The 18,861-nt window shown below is 39.1% G+C and overlaps 1 protein-coding gene across 9 annotated transcripts in view; it reads right to left on the reverse strand.

The window, feature by feature from the left end:
* The window catches only part of CEP295 (centrosomal protein 295), a 71,026-nt gene that overhangs the window by 36,123 nt on the left and 16,042 nt on the right, over window positions 1-18,861 (reverse strand). For all 9 annotated transcript variants that reach the window (XM_053559994.1, XM_053559990.1, XM_053559992.1 and 6 more), the window contains 5 exons: window positions 16,604-16,702; window positions 10,074-10,214; window positions 7,601-7,784; window positions 7,234-7,395; window positions 3,273-3,491 (listed from right to left, as the gene is read on the reverse strand). In XM_053559994.1, the coding sequence (XP_053415969.1) occupies window positions 3,273-3,491; window positions 7,234-7,395; window positions 7,601-7,784; window positions 10,074-10,214; window positions 16,604-16,702 (805 nt within the window). The remainder of the gene's footprint in view (window positions 1-3,272; window positions 3,492-7,233; window positions 7,396-7,600; window positions 7,785-10,073; window positions 10,215-16,603; window positions 16,703-18,861) is intronic.

Raw genomic sequence — 18,861 nt, forward strand, 5'->3', positions numbered from 1 at the left:
GGCCAGATAAACAACAATGACAACTGCAACAAAAAATAGCCAGGCATGGTGGAAGATGCCTGTAGTCCTAGCTACACAGGAGGCTGAGGCAAGAGAATTGCTTAAGCCCAACAGTTTGAGGTTGCTGTGAGCTGTGACGCCACGGTACTCTACCAAGGGCGACATAGTGAGACTCTGTCTCAAAAAAAAAAAAAAAAAAAAATCCAGTCCTTCGGCTAAGCAGATATGTTAATATTATATATTAACATAAGAAGACCGAAATTATGGAAAAGGAAACAGTGAAGAACAGATTTAAAAGATATGTAGAATTTCAAACATAATCAAGAAGCTTAAACAGAATAAACAAGGTATCTAAAAAAAAAAAAAAAGGAAAAGCAAAAGAAACGTCGCTGTATCCCTCATATACTTAGACAGTAGGATTTTTACTTGTGAAACCACAGCATCATACCAGGGTGGCCACTCTGCATGGAACATCCGTTCACTCACTCAATTACTTACTCAGCACCTACTTGCAAATATGTGCTAGATAAGTATACCTTACCTAGGGGCACATGGTGGACAAGAAAAGGTGTCAAGGAAGTTTTACAGAATGAATGGTGGATAGAACCAGCTTTCTCTTGGGACAGAGTCTCACTCTGTCACCACAGAGTGCTGTATCATCGTCACTCACGGCAACCTTAAACTCTTGTGCTCAAGCAATCCTCTTGCTTCAGCCTTCTGAGTTGCTAGAACTATAGGTGCACACCACCACGTTTGGCCAGTTTTTCTATTTTTAGTAGAGACAGGGTCGCATTCTTGCTCAGGCTAGTCTTGAACTCAGCTCAAGCATTCCAATAGGCCTTGGCCTCCCAAAGCACTAGGATTATAGGCATGAGTCACCACACCCAGCCCCAAGACAGAACCATCATATAATTATTCTAGAAAATATTATAAAATTAGGCCAGGTACAGTGGCTCCTGCCTGTAATCCTAGCACTCTGAAAGGTTAAGGCGGGAGGATCACTTGAGTTCAGAACTTCAAAATCAACCTGAGCAAGAGTAAGGCCCCGTCTCTACTAAAAATAGACAAATTAGCCAGGTATGGTGGCGTGCACCTGTAGGCCCAGCTACTCAAGAGACTGAGACAGCAGGATTGCCTGACCCCAAGAGTTTGAGGTTGCTGTGAGCTAGGATAAGGTGACAGGCACTAGCCCAGGTGACAGAGCGAGACTCTGTCTCAAAAAAAAAAGGTCTAGAAATCATGATAAATACTATATAAGAAAAATGAAGTGCTATATAATTCAGCAGTGATTTTCAACTGACATGCCAAGAGAGGGTCTTAGGTGTGGCATGAAAAGTTTCAAAGATCATTAATTAAATCATTTTTGAAAGAAGTTCAAAGCACACTAATAGTATATTCTTTTTTTTACTTTTTTTAAAATCAACATAATTTAAGTGTGCCATGGATATTTAACTATAATGACAAGTGTGCTGTGAGAGAAAAAAAGGTTGAAAAACACTGCCCGAGAGTATGACGGTGGTAAGGAATTAATGGGTCAGGTGAGATTGTTCTGGGAAATGACATTTAAACACACACTGAAGAGCTAAGGAGAGTCAGCCAGGGAAAGAAATGTGAGGAGGTTTAGAAGACCTTTTCAGACAGATCAGCAGGGATGAGGATTAGAAAACAGAACACAAAAAACAAAACCAAATGCTGGTTCTTCCAAGGAACTAAGGATGATCAGTGTGCCTGGGGCATGGACGGGAAAGGGAGAAGGGAGCAGGGCAAGAGTGGAGACAGCTACTCACACAGGGCCTTTCTCCAAGAACCTGGTTATGCACGTTACCAAGAGTCTTCCTTTTTTGGATTCCAACCATCTGCTAGAATCCCTCACACTCACATGGTCTCATAAAAGCCCTCTTTTTACTGAATTTTTTCCCTTGAAAGAGTTTTTCCTTCCATGCCCATGGCTTTAAATATCACATATATGTCTGACTTCCAGACTTACTGCTCTTGCTTTAAGCTACTCAGTTAATTTGACAAATGTGAACTGAGCACCTTCTTTCTACAAGGCACTAGTCTAGGCTCTGGGTACAAATTAAAGCTCCTACCCTCATGGGTAGGGGTGGAGAGGAGCAGGCATTAAAACAATAAGCAAAATAAGCAAGAAAGGAAGTTTACTGCCCAGCAGATGTCGATAGGCTATGGAGAAAAAGCAGGGTAAAGGGAATAGAAAACGAAGGGGGTGGAGGTGGAGGTGCGGTTTGGGGGTAGCAGCTTGACATTTTATACAGAGTAGTAGAAAAGGGCCTTCCTGAGAAAGTGGTAATTGACCAAATATATGAAGTAAAGGAGGCAGGCAATGGAAATATCCAAAAGAAAATTTTAGCCAAAAAGATAAGCAACTGTAAACACCACAAGTCATCTGTTTGCTCAGTCTGAGGAAGAGTGAGGAAGCTGGTATCTACAGTGCAATGGTTGGAGAGGAAATGTAGGAGAAAATGAAGTCAAAGAGACAGTGCGGGTAGGAGTCGTGGTGGGGAGTGTGCACAGATCATGTAGGACTCTGAAGTCACTATATGCACTTTGTTTTTTACTGAGTAAAATTCATAGCTATTGGAGGGTTTCACCCAGAGAAACTACATGAGCCGATTTGACTTTTTAAGAGGACCACTCTGTGAACAGACTCTAACAGGAAGACGCAAAAGCTCACGACAGCAGTCTACTACCAGAATCCACCCTAGAAAACAAACGGCTTACGGGAAGACGTAGCTGGTAAGAAATGATCGGGGGTGGGATACTTTGAGGGCAGGACCAACTGGATTTGCTGAGGGTTTGGATGTAGGATATGAAAGAAGGGAACAGACTGAGGCCTTTCCTCACTCCCCATGGTCTCCTTAGATAAGGCCACTTACCTAGCACAGTAGTAGGTGCCTCAAGGTTTTGCAGGGTGAGTGGGAGACAGAACTGTCACACAATTACCAAAAGACTTTACCAAAAGGATGCCCACTGCAGCACAAGAAGTACCAAGAAAAATAAGAAACTATTAATTTTGATCCCTTGACTATACTGGAATTAACACACATACAGGTATATGAATAACAGGACTATATGAAAGTGGTCTGAAATGTGATTCACTAAGATGTTTCATATCTGTGTGTATCCTGTAAGTAGCAGAATGACGTTTTCTTCCTTTTGACCTCTATATAATACTTTGACTTTTTTCCGGAATGAGCGTATTTTGGACAACTTAAAAAAGATTTATATAAAATGAGACTCTTAGAAAGAACCACCTTGCTCCCGTCCAGAGGATGGTGCACTCTCTTTGCAAGCAGTTGTCCCCGACTCGACTGTTGACGCTTTACTACCAGTTTCACTACTTGTAATCATTTCAGTTTCATCCTCAGACATGGATTTAATTGTCCAGAGAGATTTTTGGCTTCGGATCTTATTTAATAATTTTTTGAAAAGAACTTTTGAAGGGATCTGTTGAGTCTTCATTGCCAAGGGAACTAAAAGAAAAAAAGAAAAAACATACTCAGCACTAATTTTACATCAGGCAAATTGTTGTAACTTCATGCTCAGTTACCACCTTAACCACTAGTTGAAAGCACAATTTTATTTTCCTCAATATTTACAATTTAATAGTACATACAACGATGTTATTTGACTCCAATCACTATTTTATAATTAGCAATAATTTTTCAACTTAAATTTAAATAGCAAAGGTGCCAAAATTCAACTATTTTCCAAAAATATGCATATAACATGAATTTTAAGCTTAAAACTTTACTGGTGGCTAATGCCTGTAATCCTAGCACTCTGGGAGACAGAGGCAGGTGGATTGCGTGAGCTCAGGAGTTCGAGACCAGCCTGAGCATGAGTGAGATCCTGTCTCTGCTAAAAATAGAAAAACTGGCCAGATGGAGTGGTAGGTGCTTGTAGTCCCAGCTACTTGGGAGGCCAAGAGGCTGAGGCAGCATGATTGCTTGAGCCCGGGAGTTTGAGGTTGCTGGGAACTCTGACATCCTGGCAGTCTACCCAAGGCAACCAAGTAAGACTGTCTCCAAAAAATAAAAACAAAAACAAAAAACACCATTAACAAACAAATAAAACCTTACCAGAAGATATTTATTCTGCTTATTAAGTGATGGCAAAATATGGTATATAATGTGTACTTTCCCCCAAAATTTTTGAGGGAAAAATAGGGATGTACCTTATACATGGGCAGTATGTCTCAGGAGCAGGGGAGCCCAGCAGGCCTCCTCAACAGCTACCCTCCCACTTGGGCCTGCCAGCTGCATGGGATTCCTGCCCAGGAGGAGCTAGCTGGAGTGGCCTCCAGTGAGTGCTACAATCAGGGGAGGGGGTGGGGGCCAAAGCCAAGGGGAGGAGACTGGGAGCCCCATGCAGGCCCGAAGGACCCGCCTGGCTGCCTATGGGCCAAGCAGTCTCAGAAGCTCCTGCTCCACCAGCCATGTCTGTAGCCATCTCTGCTGTGGCTTCTGACACGGCTTGGCGGGAAGGGCTCCCAGGAGAGAGGGAAGGGGCAGCCTTCAGAGTGGGCAGCTGCAGGTAGGCAGTGCAATGTACATGTTTACCAGGGGTGTGTTAGCCCTCCCAAGATATGTCTCTCCCAGCTGAACGTCAGCTACTTTCTAGAGAAGCATTTTCCTAAAAGTCTGCACCAAAAATATGGGTGTACATTACACACAGGAGCATGTTTACACAGCAAAATACAGTACCTTCTAATTAATTGGTAAGATTAATATTATAAATATGCGCTGTGAGATTCTATATTCTGTGCTAGAGAATGGTCCCACATATAGCTCTGTTGTTCTTACTAAACTACAGAGGAAAACATGACTAGTTATAACCAAAAAGCAAATCAATTGTTCCCAAATTATTCCTGGTACTATCTGGGAAAAATTTCTCCTACCTATCTTCATAAACAGATCCCTTCAGTTAAAAAAAACCCCAAAACAAAAAACCATAGTTATTTCTTTAAACATTTTCTCATGTGGGCTGATGGCACAATGCCAAAACTTAGTATAATACTGACAGTTCTCTAAAAGGACAAAAATGATGTAAATACATAGTTCTCTGGCTTAATTAAGGAATAAAATTTAAAAATATCTTTAACAAGTTGAAAACTGGCAGACTGTGGTTTTATCTAACCTAACCTAAAAAAAAAAAAAGTCCAAAACAATCTGAGTTATAAGTTACAAACAATGAGGTACAAAAACCTAAATGTACAGCTTAATGAATTCTACACACGTCTATGTAACAACATCCAGAAAAGGATACAGAATATTTCCAGCACCTAGAAGGTTTCTTCATGCCTCCTTCCACTCAATCAATATTCCCTAAAGACAGCCACTATTCTAACTTCAAAACAACACATCAGTTCTGCCTGTATTTTTTAAAAACTTCATAGAAACATTTAATCATAAACTTAGGCATTCTTTTTTGACTGGCGTCTTTCATTCCACTCACCATTAATCCACCCACTTTTATTTATTTACTTATTTTTTTGGAGACAGGGTCTTACTCTGTTGCCCTGGTTAGAGTACAGCGGCATCATCATCATCATAGCTCACTGCAACCTCACTCTCCTGGGCTCAAAGGATTCTCCTACTTCAGCCTCCCAAGTAGCTAATCTCTTATTTTTTGTAGAGACAGGGGTATTGCTCTTGCTCAGGCTGGTTTCAAACTCCAGACCCCAACTTGGCCTCCCAAAGTGCTGGGATCACACAGTGGTATAAGCCATTGTGCCAGCCCTCTCTTTTTCAAGAAATAAATTAGTTACCAATATTTACTAAGTTTAATCTTAGCCAAAAGGCTGAGAAGCAAGTTGCCAAAACTTAAAAATATTTAAAAAATAGGATTCCTAGCTTTTTTTGAAAAATCATAGCTAGTAATTCCAAATAGGATCAGCAGGCTTTAAAGAGTAATTGTCCCAGGTCAGCATAGTGGCTCACGCCTAATCCTAGCATTCTGGGAGGCTGAGGTGGGTGGATTGCCAGAGCTCACAAATTCAAGACTAGCCTGAGGCAAAGTAAGACCCCATTTCTAAAAATAGCAGGGTGTTGTGGCAGGCATCTGTAGTCCCAGCTACTCAGGAGGCTGAGGCAAGAAAATCACTTAAGCCCAAGAGTTTGAGGTTGCTGTAAGCTGTGACGCCACAGCACTCTACTGAGGTGACAAAGTAAGACTATGTCTCAAAATAAATAAATGAACAGTAATTTTCCCATTAGTTTCCAATTTTGACAAACTAGTAATATGAATGATACTCCTAATGAAAATAATGGAAAAAGCTGAATGAAATAGTGAAAATAACTTTCTAAAGACTTTGCTGATCTGGTATGAAAACAAAAGATTCTGGAGAGTTCAGAAATGGAATTTAAATCCAACCCTGCACGGAAAGCAAGTGAGTCCTGAAATCACCTTCTGCCAAGTTTACAGCCAAGTCAAACACAGTAACCTCACACTTCTGTCCGGAGAGCAGTGTGGGCAGAGGAGATAAAGATCAGCCCAGAGCCCCAACCTGGGGAGGCCTACAGAAAGCTGGAACCCCCAAGGGCAGTGGGTGAAGATAATAAGGAAAGTCTGAGTGGTTTTAAACAAAGCCAGTAGCAGTAGATGTGGGGGAGAGAAAGAGGTCATTCTATGCAGAGAAGATGTGGCGGTGAAAGGGAGGGAAATATTCAAGGCAACTCACACTGGCCTGGCAGGGGTCACTGCAGATGGTGACACCATCCACTGGGATAAGGGAGAGAGGAAGAGGTTTCAGCAGGCAAGTGAGGATGGATTCATTGTTGGACACTGAGATTTAAGTACTGTGTGACAGCCAAGGAAAAAAGTTCAGAATGCTAGGGACAGAGATGAAAGTTAGGCAATCCCAGTTTGTGCTATTCCTCACTATACATGAAGCACCAGCAATCACTGAACACAACATGCTCTCTGGTGCTTTGAGGAATGTCTATGGTGACCTTCTAAAAAATTCAAAATTGATCATCAAACTTAAATAGCAATCATCAAATTATATGTACATATGTATAAAATAACTTTCCTCCTATGTAAAGGATCTTTAACGGTGGAACTACGAGCAGAATGTTTTCTCTTGCCACCACTCCAATTACTATTAGTCATTGTTTGCACTTAGAATAGACCAGATATTCCTATTTATTGGCTAATGATTAGCATTTTCTTTCCTGTAAAATATTGATATTCAGCTCAGAAGGGGTTTTTTACCGTCACTAGAACATATTCTTTCAGCTTCTGTCACTGGAAGGTTTTCAGCGTCATCTAAATTTTCTTGTTCCATTGAAAGGTTCAGTTCTTCATCTTGGATCTGATCCGCCACAGTGGGCAAAGGCTCTGGTTCAAGGTGCAAAATCAGGTTTCCTTTCACCTCTTAATAAAGAAATACAGAGACAAGTTTCCATTCCAAAATGATTAAAAAGAATGTGAACACAAAATGTTAAAAGCCATCGCAAACTAAAATGTGAGGGCCTTTTTCAAAACAGAACTCTTACCAAAAACTGCTTTATCATTACAAATACACTCTCCCACCAAAACACTGGAACACACTATTGAAAGTCTACTGAAGGTATCTTACTCCTGTCCGCATTGTACATATCTTCAAAGGCAAATTCCAACTCTCTCTGCCAGTCCTCCTTCATTTCACTGCGTCTGTGCGGGAGTTCGACTAGCTGTGGTGGCATCTGTGCTACGGTCTGTCTCCTCCGGGCCAGGTCCTCTTGTTGGAGTTGTTTGAGATCTTTCATTAGTTTCTCTTGATTCTTCAAGAATAAAGAGAATGAATGACAGCTGAATCACAAATTTGTATAGTAACATTAATAATGGGGGAAAGTGGTAGAAATAGTGAGGAAAAGGGCCTAACCTTGCCCCTCATCCTCTGTTATTTGTTCTACCACAAAAAGACAGTAATTAATTTATTTATTCAACAAATATCTGCTAAATGCCAGATACTATGTTAAGTGCTAGGGATACAACCTCAACTCTAGCCTACTAGTGAGATCAACAAACAGGCAGTATTATGTTAGTAAGTGCTATGAAAGGGCGGTTCAAGAATTATCTGCAGTCATAGTTTTCCTTTCTGAGCAAAGTCATGAAGTTATTTTGTATGTTGCCACGGCTCCTATAACATACTTTGTTCCAATTCTCCACATACCTGTCTCAGATAACCACCAAGACTCAAGAAGCTTAAGAGCAAGACACCAAGACTTCAGAGAAAATATTTCTTGCTACTTCACACTCTCAAGAATCCCCATGATTGAAAGGGGATCTGAATGTATCCCTTTAAGCTTAAAGAGTATGGCTTATATGAAAGTGTCAGCACAGTGTTCTAGTGAAATCATCTAACCGAGTTTTGGTGGTAGGCCCTAAGAGAGGAATAAAGGAAGACTTCACATTCCTTGGAATAGGGATTTATCAGATAAAAGTGAGTAAAAGCAAATGAGTATGTGGAAGAAAAAACAACTGCCCCACAAAGGTTTGCAGATGAAGGCATGGGGTGTTCAGAGAACATGCCCTGCTCCTCATAAACTAGGGTATGGAAGGCAAGGGAGGTCGAAGAACAGTGAAAACTGGAGAAGCAGGTAGAGGCCAAACACTAGTCACCACAGACTAGCAGAAAATAAAGTCTCAAGGCACAAAAACGGTATGCAGCAGAAAGGTTCAGACAAGAAAAAGGAAATCCTCTATTAGCAGTGAGATTACTCTTTTTCACAACCATTCTTATGTAAGGAACATCAAGTCTACAATAAGTGGAGAAAGCCTGCATAAGAAAGTGGCTGTCACTTGGGAAAATTTTTTTTCTATGCCCTGAAAAAGAATTATAAGTGAATTTATTTCATTTATATTAAGGTTTTTTTTTTTTTAATTTTTTTTATTAAATCATAACTGTATACAATGATATGATTATGGGGCATCATACACTCACTTTATATTAAGGTTTTAACATCTCATTAAATTAACTTCAGAGTTATTTGAATAAGTGTACTATTCTGGCTAACTGAAAGGTTGGCATATTATTCTACTTAGATTATAACGACCACTAACCACGACCACTTACTGTGAACTTAGGAAATTCAAGGCACATTTCTTTTCTAACCTCACTTAATCCTTAAAAAACAGATGATGAAACAGAGCTCAGAGAAGTTAAATAATTTGCCTGAGATCAAACAGCTGATTACTGAAGAAGAGAGGGAAACCCTAGCAGGAAGACTGTGGAGCCCATTACTGCTTTTATGAAGAATCTGTACAATTTATGGCTGCTTTTCACATGTGTTTTTCTACAGGTTTAAGCTTTAATTGTGAGAATTACTGACAGTAATTCAGACATTCAGCTATTCTAGTAATAATTCACTCCCAGGATACAGAAGCTAAAAATTTAAGGGAGAAGCTCATGATTTAGTTCAAAGTATATAAACTTTTCTAAGTATTTAATTCCCAATGAGTTTTTAAGTACTTGTTAAAAACTCATTTCTAAATGGGTGTTTAAAACATCCGAATCGCTAGTCAAAAAGATGCATTATTTTTATGCTACGTTTCAAGAGTTAAGCACCAAATGAACAACAAACGTCACAGAAGTAAAGGTGCAGCAGTAGGCCTGTTTCCTTACACACATTGTGCACGTCTGTGACAGGCACTTTTTAAAAGCTCCTTGATAGCAGGGTCATGACTTTACTTTTGAATCAATGTTCTGCAAAGCCAAAAGCTGCTTTGGTCAATAAATATTTAACAAACTAAAATCCTCAAATTTATATAGCACAAATGCAGTTAAAAATGATATTTGAAAAGTGATTAATTTCTTCTCAGGTTCTTTCTGCACTGATTAAACTTTTAATAAATTCATCAGTAAAAGTTTTACAACACCACTAACACTATGAGAATAGCTTAACAAAACTTGAAACAAGAGGGCAAAGAAAGTTGGGAACTTAAAACCGTATGAATTAGAGACTCTACTTACAACCCTCCCCACCCTTCTTTGCGCTCATGCACTATCAGCTCTGCAATGCTGTCGCTAAGTCCATCTTTAGTGGTCACGGGGAGAACTCAGTTCTTACTTGGGCCAAATGGATCTTTTTCATTGCTTGGAAACCCCGCAGGTGCGCCTTTTCACACTGTTCCACTCTCTCTTGTGCTGCTTGTTTTTGTAGTTCTTCCAATCGTTTTGCTTCTTCTGCAGCAGCCAAATGAGCATCTGGCTAGCAATCAATCAATAACATTATAGAGAATTCTTTTCAGAAGTGTGAAATAAGCAATAACTAAAAAATAAAACTTTAAAACTATGTTTTCTACTTATATAAAATTAAATGGTAAGTAGAGTTCATTATCACCAGCACTCATCTATGAAAAGGATCAAATTCTTTGTTTGGAGTTTTATAAGTTGTTCATTTCAAACCAGGTTATGCTATACTCATCCAAACACATTCCTCCGCCTTTCTTTTTTTTTTTTTTTGACACAGAGTCTCTCACTTTGTTACTCCCAGTAGTGCTGTGGCATCACAGCTCTCAGGAACCTCAAACTCCTGGGCAATCCTCTTGCCTCAGCCTCCTGAGTAGCTGGGATTACAGACACCAGCTACAACACTCTGCTGTTTTTAGAGACGAGGTCTTGCTCTGGCTCAGGCTGGTCTTGAACTTGTGAGCTCAAGCAGTCCACTTGCCCCAGCCTCCCAGAGTGCTGGGATTACAGGCCACTGCGCCTGGCAACCTTTATCGTTTTTAAGAAAAGAAATTCCATTAAATCAACACTGCTTAAAGATAAATACCCACAAATTAGTAGTTAAGAATCTATAAACATCTGAGATCAAGTAAATACTTCAGGGAAACTAAGATCTGTCTTTGGTTTTTAGCCAATATCTGTTGCTTGGCTTTAGCCTCATGAAGGCCTAAATCCTTACTTTAACATAGATTCTGGCTCCACTGATCTCATGTGTAACCAATGATCCTACTGTGTATAACCATCACACATCTCACTAATATAACAACAGTAATACACTTAAAAGGGGGAAAGGGTACACAATCTGGTTTATTCTTACTAATTCATTTTCAAATATAGATAAATATTCTAAATTCTATTTTTCATCAGGAGTTAAAAATCTTTTTGTTTAGGGAAAAACAAAAACCGGAGAAGCAGGCAGAAGCCAAATACTAGTTATCCTAGCAGAAAATAATTTCCTTGATATGTTGAAATTCTGTTAGATGAAACAATAATTATGACCATGCAAAATTACTGAAGATTTTCAAAGACTTAGGTAGAGACTGATAGTTAATATACGGAGAAAGAATATACCAGCCAAACAAGTGTATTAAAAATAGTGAGTAGGGCGCCGGCCCCATATGCCGAGGGTGGCGGGTTCAAACCCAGCCCCGGCCAAACTGCAACAAAAAATAGCCGGGCGTTGTGGCGGGCGCCTGTAGTCCCAGCTGCTCGGGAGGCTGAGGCAAGAGAATCACGTAAGCCCAAGAGCTGGAGGTTGCTGTGAGCCGTGTGATGCCACGGCACTCTATCGAGGGCGGTACAGTGAGACTCTGTCTCTACAAAAAAAACAAAAAAACAAAAAAAAAATACTGTATCCTCTTTAAGACAATAAATATTTACATAAATCTAAATAACACCAGAACAAAAAAGTTTTGATCAAATCAAAATTATAATCTCAATATTACTCACTCAATAGAACTCTTTAGTATATCAACAGGTATAACATGAAACAAAATAACCTCTAAGAACAGTATCAATCCATTTAGGACGTAAGGTTTTTAAGAAAAAGGTTGCTTAGGAATTCCTCCATCTCATGAGGACAAATTAAAAGCAGAATTTAATTATGGCAAACCAAAATTTTAAGGGAAGGAAAAACTTCAAAATAGCAAATAACATGCATGATAAATTATCAGTCCAGACATAATAAATTAAGGATATGAAGAAAATAAAGGGTTAGCAAAAAATTAGGGACCAAAAAATAAATTTTATTCTTACTGACCAAACTTCAAAACAAGATTTTACAAGAATGTTTTAGGAAGACAACCTTTTATAGATTTGTGTCAAGCCAATTAAAAATTTAAACAAAAACATGGTGAAATAATAGTTAGACAACATTTTCAGTACTTGAAGATAAAAGATACGTAAAATTTGCAAAAACTATGAATCCCAGTCAAGAAATTTTATTTGGAAAACATGTTTCTGAAAAAATTTTCATGAAATACAATTATGTACACAAAACAGTAAATGATACTAATAAATACCCCCTTGCACCATGTACATCTCATGTTTGGACAGAAGTCTTTTTAAGTATGATATAACATGGTAAATTGATGAACTTAACTATTTCAGCTTCACCTTTTACAGCCATTTCTAGGTCTCACAGGAAACAATAAATTGGATCTGATTGAAGAAATACTTTTAGAATGAAAAACACATTTTTAAAAATTGCTCAGCTCGATGCCGGTAGCTCAGTGAGTAGAGTGCCAGCCATATACCTGGAAGTTGGCAGGTTTGAGCCCAGCCCAGGCCTGCTACACAACGATAACTGCAACCAAAAATAGGCGGGCACTGTGGCAGGTTCCTGAAGTCCCAGCTATTCGGGAGGCTGAGGCAAGAGAATCACTTAAGCAACTTTGAGGTTGCTATGAGCTGTGATGCCACGGCACTGTACTGAAGGCGACATAGTTCCCACCTCACCCCCCAAAAATTGCTGTGTAACTCACTGACAAATGAATAGACATGAAGAAAGCCACAGCAATGTAGGACTTTCAAACATACGCACTTCTGTTTAGTTGTATGTATTTGTGGTTTTTTTTTTTTTTTTTTTTGGCCGGGTCTGGGTTTGAACCCACCACCTCCGGCATATAGGACCAGCGCCCTACTCCTTGAGCCACAGGCGCCGCCCTGTTTAGCTGTATGTAAAGAAAGTGACTGTAGCAGAACACGCAGAGAATTACTGACTCCAAGTGGGACTACAGCAGCCACTTGCATCACTGTACGTTAGCCGAAGACATATTTTATAACATACAAGAGATTTTGGAATTACTTTATCAGGATATTAAAAAAAAATACAATAGCAGCTCTTAAAAAGGTTAACTGGACAAACGAAAAGAGTTTATTTATTTTTCCTTCTTCTTTTTTTTTGTTTTGAGACAGCATCTCACTCTGTTGCCCAGGATAGAGTGTGGTGGCATCAACCTAACTCACTGCAACCTCAAACTCCTAGAGGGCAAGAGATCCTCCTGCCTCGGCCTATGGAGTAGCTGGGACTATGGGTACACAACACAACACCCGACTAACTTTTTCTATATTTAGTATAGATGGGGTTTCCCTCTAGCTCAGGACAGTCTCCAAGTCCTGAGGCTCAAGGGATCCTTCTGCTCAGCCTCACAGAATGCTGGGATTACAGGCCTGAACCACCACACCAGGGCTGAAAATAGTTTATTTACAGAAAACTGCTGAAGAGAAAAACATTCAAACACTTATACAAGCTGAGCCCAGTGGCTTACCATACCATGGCATTCTATCCAGGGCCACTGAGTGAGACTGTCCAAACCCCCCTACCCCCCAAAACCAAACAACACATATACCAACAGAGCAAGCATTTTTTTTTTTTTTCCCCTGAGACAGAATCTCAAGCTGTCACCCTAGGTGGAGTGCCGTGGATTCACAGCTCACAGCAACCTCCAACTCTCGGGCTTAAGCGATTCTCTTTCCTCGGGCTCCTGCCACAACGCCTGGCTATTGTTATTATTATTATTTTTTGGTTGTAGTTGTCTTTGTTGTTTGGCAGGCCCAGGCTGGATTCGAACCTGCCAGCTCTGGCGCATGTGGCTGGTGCCTTAGCCGCTTGAGCTACAGGCACCAAGCCAAGAGCAAGTATTTTTTTTTTTTTTTTTGTGATTTTTGGCTGGGGCTGGGTTTGAACCCGCCACCTCCGGCATATGGGACCAGCACCCTACTCCTTGAGCCACAGGCGCCGCCCAAAAGCAAGTATTTTTTACATGATATCTGCTGTAAATATCCCATCATTATAGTTCAGGAAAAATCCTAAATTATTGTGCATGTCATGTATGTAATATAAGCTGAGTACAAATGAGCACTACGAGAATTTTATCCTGAAAGCCAAACACGTTGCTCATCACATTTTAAATCCATGGTTTTCAGGACAGTTTTCTCCTAAATGATGGTATAAAGCAACAAATAAAGGAAAATTTTAGAATGTGTACAATCATAAATCTGTTCCTGAAAATATTCAGAAAGCATCTTCTTTAGTCAGTACACAAAGCTTTAGTTTCTGGGACTGCTTTCATAAAACTGCTTTGTAGGCTTGGTGCCCGTAGCTCAGTGGTAGGGTGCTAGCCATATACGCCCGGGGCTGGCAGGTTGGAACCCAGCCTAGGCCTGCTAAACAATGACAACTGCAACAAAAAAATAGCCAGGCTTTGTGGCGGGCACCCACATAGTTCCAGCTACTTGGAAGGCTGAGGCAGAGAATCACTTAAGCCCAAGAGTTTGAGGTTGCTGTGAGCTGTGACGCCACCGCACTCTACCGAGGGCAGCATAGTGTCTCAAAAAACAAACAAAAAAAACTGTTTTGTAACTACTGATCCAATCTTCGAGTCCAGAAATTGAAACTTTCAAAAAAGAAAGCTTAATCACTTAATTTTATCATATTATCAGTACTCTACGCTACTAGAGCTGGAAAAAAATTTCTTCACCAATCTTAGTTGAAAGGCAACATTTATTTAATATTGCAAAAATGCAGTAATCACAAAAGCAAGTCAGCAACAGACCGAAGTTATTCCTATAATGTTGAAATCATAATTAACGATTTTAAATAAATCTCAGATTTATTCTTGTATCTCAGAAATTCATTCTACGATAATGATATTTCATTTTGGGTCTTTAACTAAATATTGATTTTAAAAGTTACTATTAATCAGTTAATTAAAATGTATATTTGCTGCATTCTAAAGTCCCTATGAATGTTATATTGAGAAAGTTTAATTTCCTAGTATACGAACATGTCCAACATAAGAAAATTAAAAACCAGTATCACAAAGAAATAATGATCATACACATTTTCTTTTTCCTTTTTTTTTTTTTCTGAGACAGAATCTCACTCTGTTGCCTGGGTAGAATGCTATGGCGTCCATAGCTCACAGCAACCTCAAACAACCAATCCTCTTGCCTCAGCCTCCTGTGTAGCTGGGACTATAGGCAACAGCCATGACGCCCCGCTAATTTTTCTGTTTTTAGTAGAGATGGGGGTCTCACCCTTGTTCAGTCTGGTCTCGAACTCCTGAGCTCAAGCAATCCACCCACCTCGGCCTTTGAAAGTGTTAGGATTTACAGGTGTGGCTACCACACCGGGCAGAAATAGCAATTACAATAAGGGTATATTCTTTGTTACTCTTAAGACCAGCAATAATTTTTAAATCATAACATTCTATGCAAACAAGGGTATAGTAAAATGGCCATGGTCCTATGTTGCTGATGCTTTCTTTTTAAAAGGCAATTTAATGATCTGTATTAAATGTTATAGAATTTAAAACCAGTCATTTCTATTGTCGATAAAAAGGTACAAGATTATTTTTATTTATTTGTTTATTTATTTATTTTTTGAGACAGAGTCTCACTATGTCGCCAAAATGCTGTGGCATCACAGCTCACAGCAACCTTAAACTCCTGGGCTTAAGCAATTCTCTTGCCTCGGCCTCCCAAGTAGCTAGGACTACAGGTGCCCGCCACAACGCCTGGTTATTTTTTGTTGCAGTTATCATTGTTGTTTAGCTGGTCCGGGCAGGTTTGGTGTATATGGCCGGCGCCATAACCACTGTGCTATAGGCATTGAGCCAAAATGTACAAGATTATTATGTCTGCATTATTTACAGAAGCACAAAATGAACCAATGGTTATATAAATTCTACAATGAAATATCAAGTGAGCATTAAAAATCATATTTTGAAAAATGAGTGTACATGTTTGAATATAAAGGCTATAATATAGTCATTAAAACATTAACTATTTAGCAATGCAATCATTGGCATTTTTCCTATAGTTTACACATGTGTATATGCAAATTTTTCCCAAATAGTATGCATTATTTTATGATAAAAAAGGCTAAAAATCTGCTTTTAACACGTCGACTGCCAAAATAGAAATTTTTTCCCCCGTGTCCATGGTGTTTTATTAGGTTGAGACAGGAGAAGAGACACGTGAGGTGTGCAGGGTGGACTCGAGGTTGTGCAATTTACTGTTAAACTACTTTAAATTGCACACGAGCTTTATGTCCACCATGTGTATGCTTCACAAGGCCCTGTGCTCAAAACTACCATAAGTTAAACGCAGTTCACCTGGCAGTTCATGTATTAAAATAGAACCATTTAACAGCCAACTATTTTCTTTTATTCATATTAAAATTTCACATACCTGACATGAAAATTCAAAGCCTATTTAAAAGATTTTTAATCATTATTACTACCATAGGATGGTTAGAGTTGCTCAGATTTTGAAATCGGTGAACATCATACATAGAACCAAGATATCGTTCAATTCAGGGAACACAGAAATCAAAGTAAGGACGTGAACAAACACATCAATCACCTGCTTTGTGTCCATCTCCCGATTCACAAAAGTGCAAAGATGATGGTAGGTAGAACTATTAGTGGTTTTCACCGCAGAAATTCTCTTTATTTCAATGTTCTGGAAAATGAAACATTGAAAAATACAAGAAAATAGGATAACAACATTAATTTTCATTTGAGGTTAAATCCAATGCAAAGAAGTAACTTGTATTTCAATATTTCTCATCTGAGATAAGCTAAAATCTTCTCACAATGAAATGTCTTTTTCCCAGAGTTAAATTATTTTAAATTTTAATAGAAGTACCAAATTCACTAGTACTTGAAAACATCTTCTGGGCAGCTTTAACATAATCCATGTCTTTTAATCATCTCAATGTCTAAATTATATAAAGAGACATTTCATTTTTAAATCTCCTTAATACGAAAGTGCTTAGACGGCATGTCAAATCAAATTAAAAGCACTTTGTTATACTTATAGGAAAGCAACATTCACTATTATGTCCCATTTCATATCTAATCAACAAAAATTTTACTTGTAGTTCAAACTACCCTTACTCTTTTTTTTTTTTTTTATTGTTGGGGATTCATTGAGGGTACAATAAGCCAGGTTACACTGATTGCAATTGTTAGGTAAAGTCCCTCTTGCAATCATGTAACTCTTTTTTTTTTTTTTGAGACAGAGTCTCAAGCTGTCTCCCTGGGTAGAGTGCTGTGGCATCACAGCTTGCAGCAACCTCCAACTCCAGGGCTCAAGCAATTCTCCTGCCTCCGCCTCTCAAGTAGCTGGGACTACAGGCGCCCACCACAACGCCCGGCTATTTTTTGGTTGCAGCCATCGTTGTTTGGCGGGCCTGGGCTGGATTCGAACCCGCCAGCTCAGGTGTATGTGGCTGGCGCCTTAGCCACTTGAGCCACAGGCACCAAGCCCCTTACTTCTTTCCTCAATGTTTAATGATGTATTTTGACTTCTGGTCCTAACACACTTGCCGATATTTAAATTACACTTACTCCAGAATAAAACAAGTCTCAGAAAAACAATACAAACACTACTTTCCCTCCATCCCTTTCCTGTATTTCATCAAAAATGCAGTCAGTCCATCCTAACCTGCTACACTCTGATGTTTAATTAAATCAACCGAATAAAGAACTTTAGTGTATGCTATGTCTTAAAACACTCTAGGCATTGTGAATGTTACTAAAAAGTAAAATAACAGCCCCTGCCTTCAAGAAGCTCAGAGTAACAGTTGTAACAACTACAGGTTCTAACAATTAGAGACAAATTAAAATAATAAACCAAGATGATGCATAAATAAATGCTAACACTTCCACTGAGTCCCTCTGTCCTGTATCCTAGCTGTCCCTGATCTTCTCTGTTCCTCATCTTTCTCAAGACAAGTAGGTATACAGCTATCTTTATATCATATATCATCGTGACAATTATTGTGGGAATTAATTGATGAATGAGAAAACATTTGCAGTGTTATAAAATGGCAACACTGACATGATAAATTCAATACAAGCTTGAAGGGAGAAAATCCTTTCTTTTTTTTTCTTCCCCTCCCTGGGAGAAAATCTTAATAAGCTGAGAATTAACCAAAGATTTACTTGTAACATATATGAGTATGGAATGAAGTCACAAAACAAAATCAGAGATGATAATACACAATTGATAAGAATGTTTCACTCTCCAAAGGAATCTTAATAGTTTTTAAATCAATGACTTTAAAAAATTAACTATAGGCTTCTTGACAAAGTTAAGAACAGAAGAAAACAAATCTGTAAAATTATGCAATTTAACATAAAAATGTAATTCAATTTACATTCAACTTTAAAATACCAGAAGAGGCAATTACATAGATTGAATTTGGAACCTGAGCAAAATTAGGATCAGTCTGAGATTTACCACCAATCCTTATCAACTATAACATTATCTCTAGTGAAATTCATTTAAGTACTTAATCCAATACATCTGCATGCTGGAAGAGTTAGGATGATCTGTTAATGATTTAAAAATCACTTTGTTTACCTCCTGTGTTCTATCTTCCAGCGTTAGTTTTGCTAAGTGGTAACTATTTCTAGTCTTATCCACCTGGGTACAGGGCAAAACCAGCCCTCTGAGGTACCTGCAATTGGCTCACAGCAAAGGAAAAGAAGAAAAAAAAGGCTAGGCCTGGTGGCACAGGCCTGATAGGCCCAGCTACTATCCAGGAGGCTGAGGTGGGAGGATGTTTGAGCCCATGAGTTCAAGGCAGCAGTGCACTATGATGGCGATGGTAA

This window comes from Nycticebus coucang, chromosome 14, assembly GCF_027406575.1.
Source record: "Nycticebus coucang isolate mNycCou1 chromosome 14, mNycCou1.pri, whole genome shotgun sequence".
Classification (NCBI taxonomy): domain Eukaryota; kingdom Metazoa; phylum Chordata; class Mammalia; order Primates; family Lorisidae; genus Nycticebus; species Nycticebus coucang.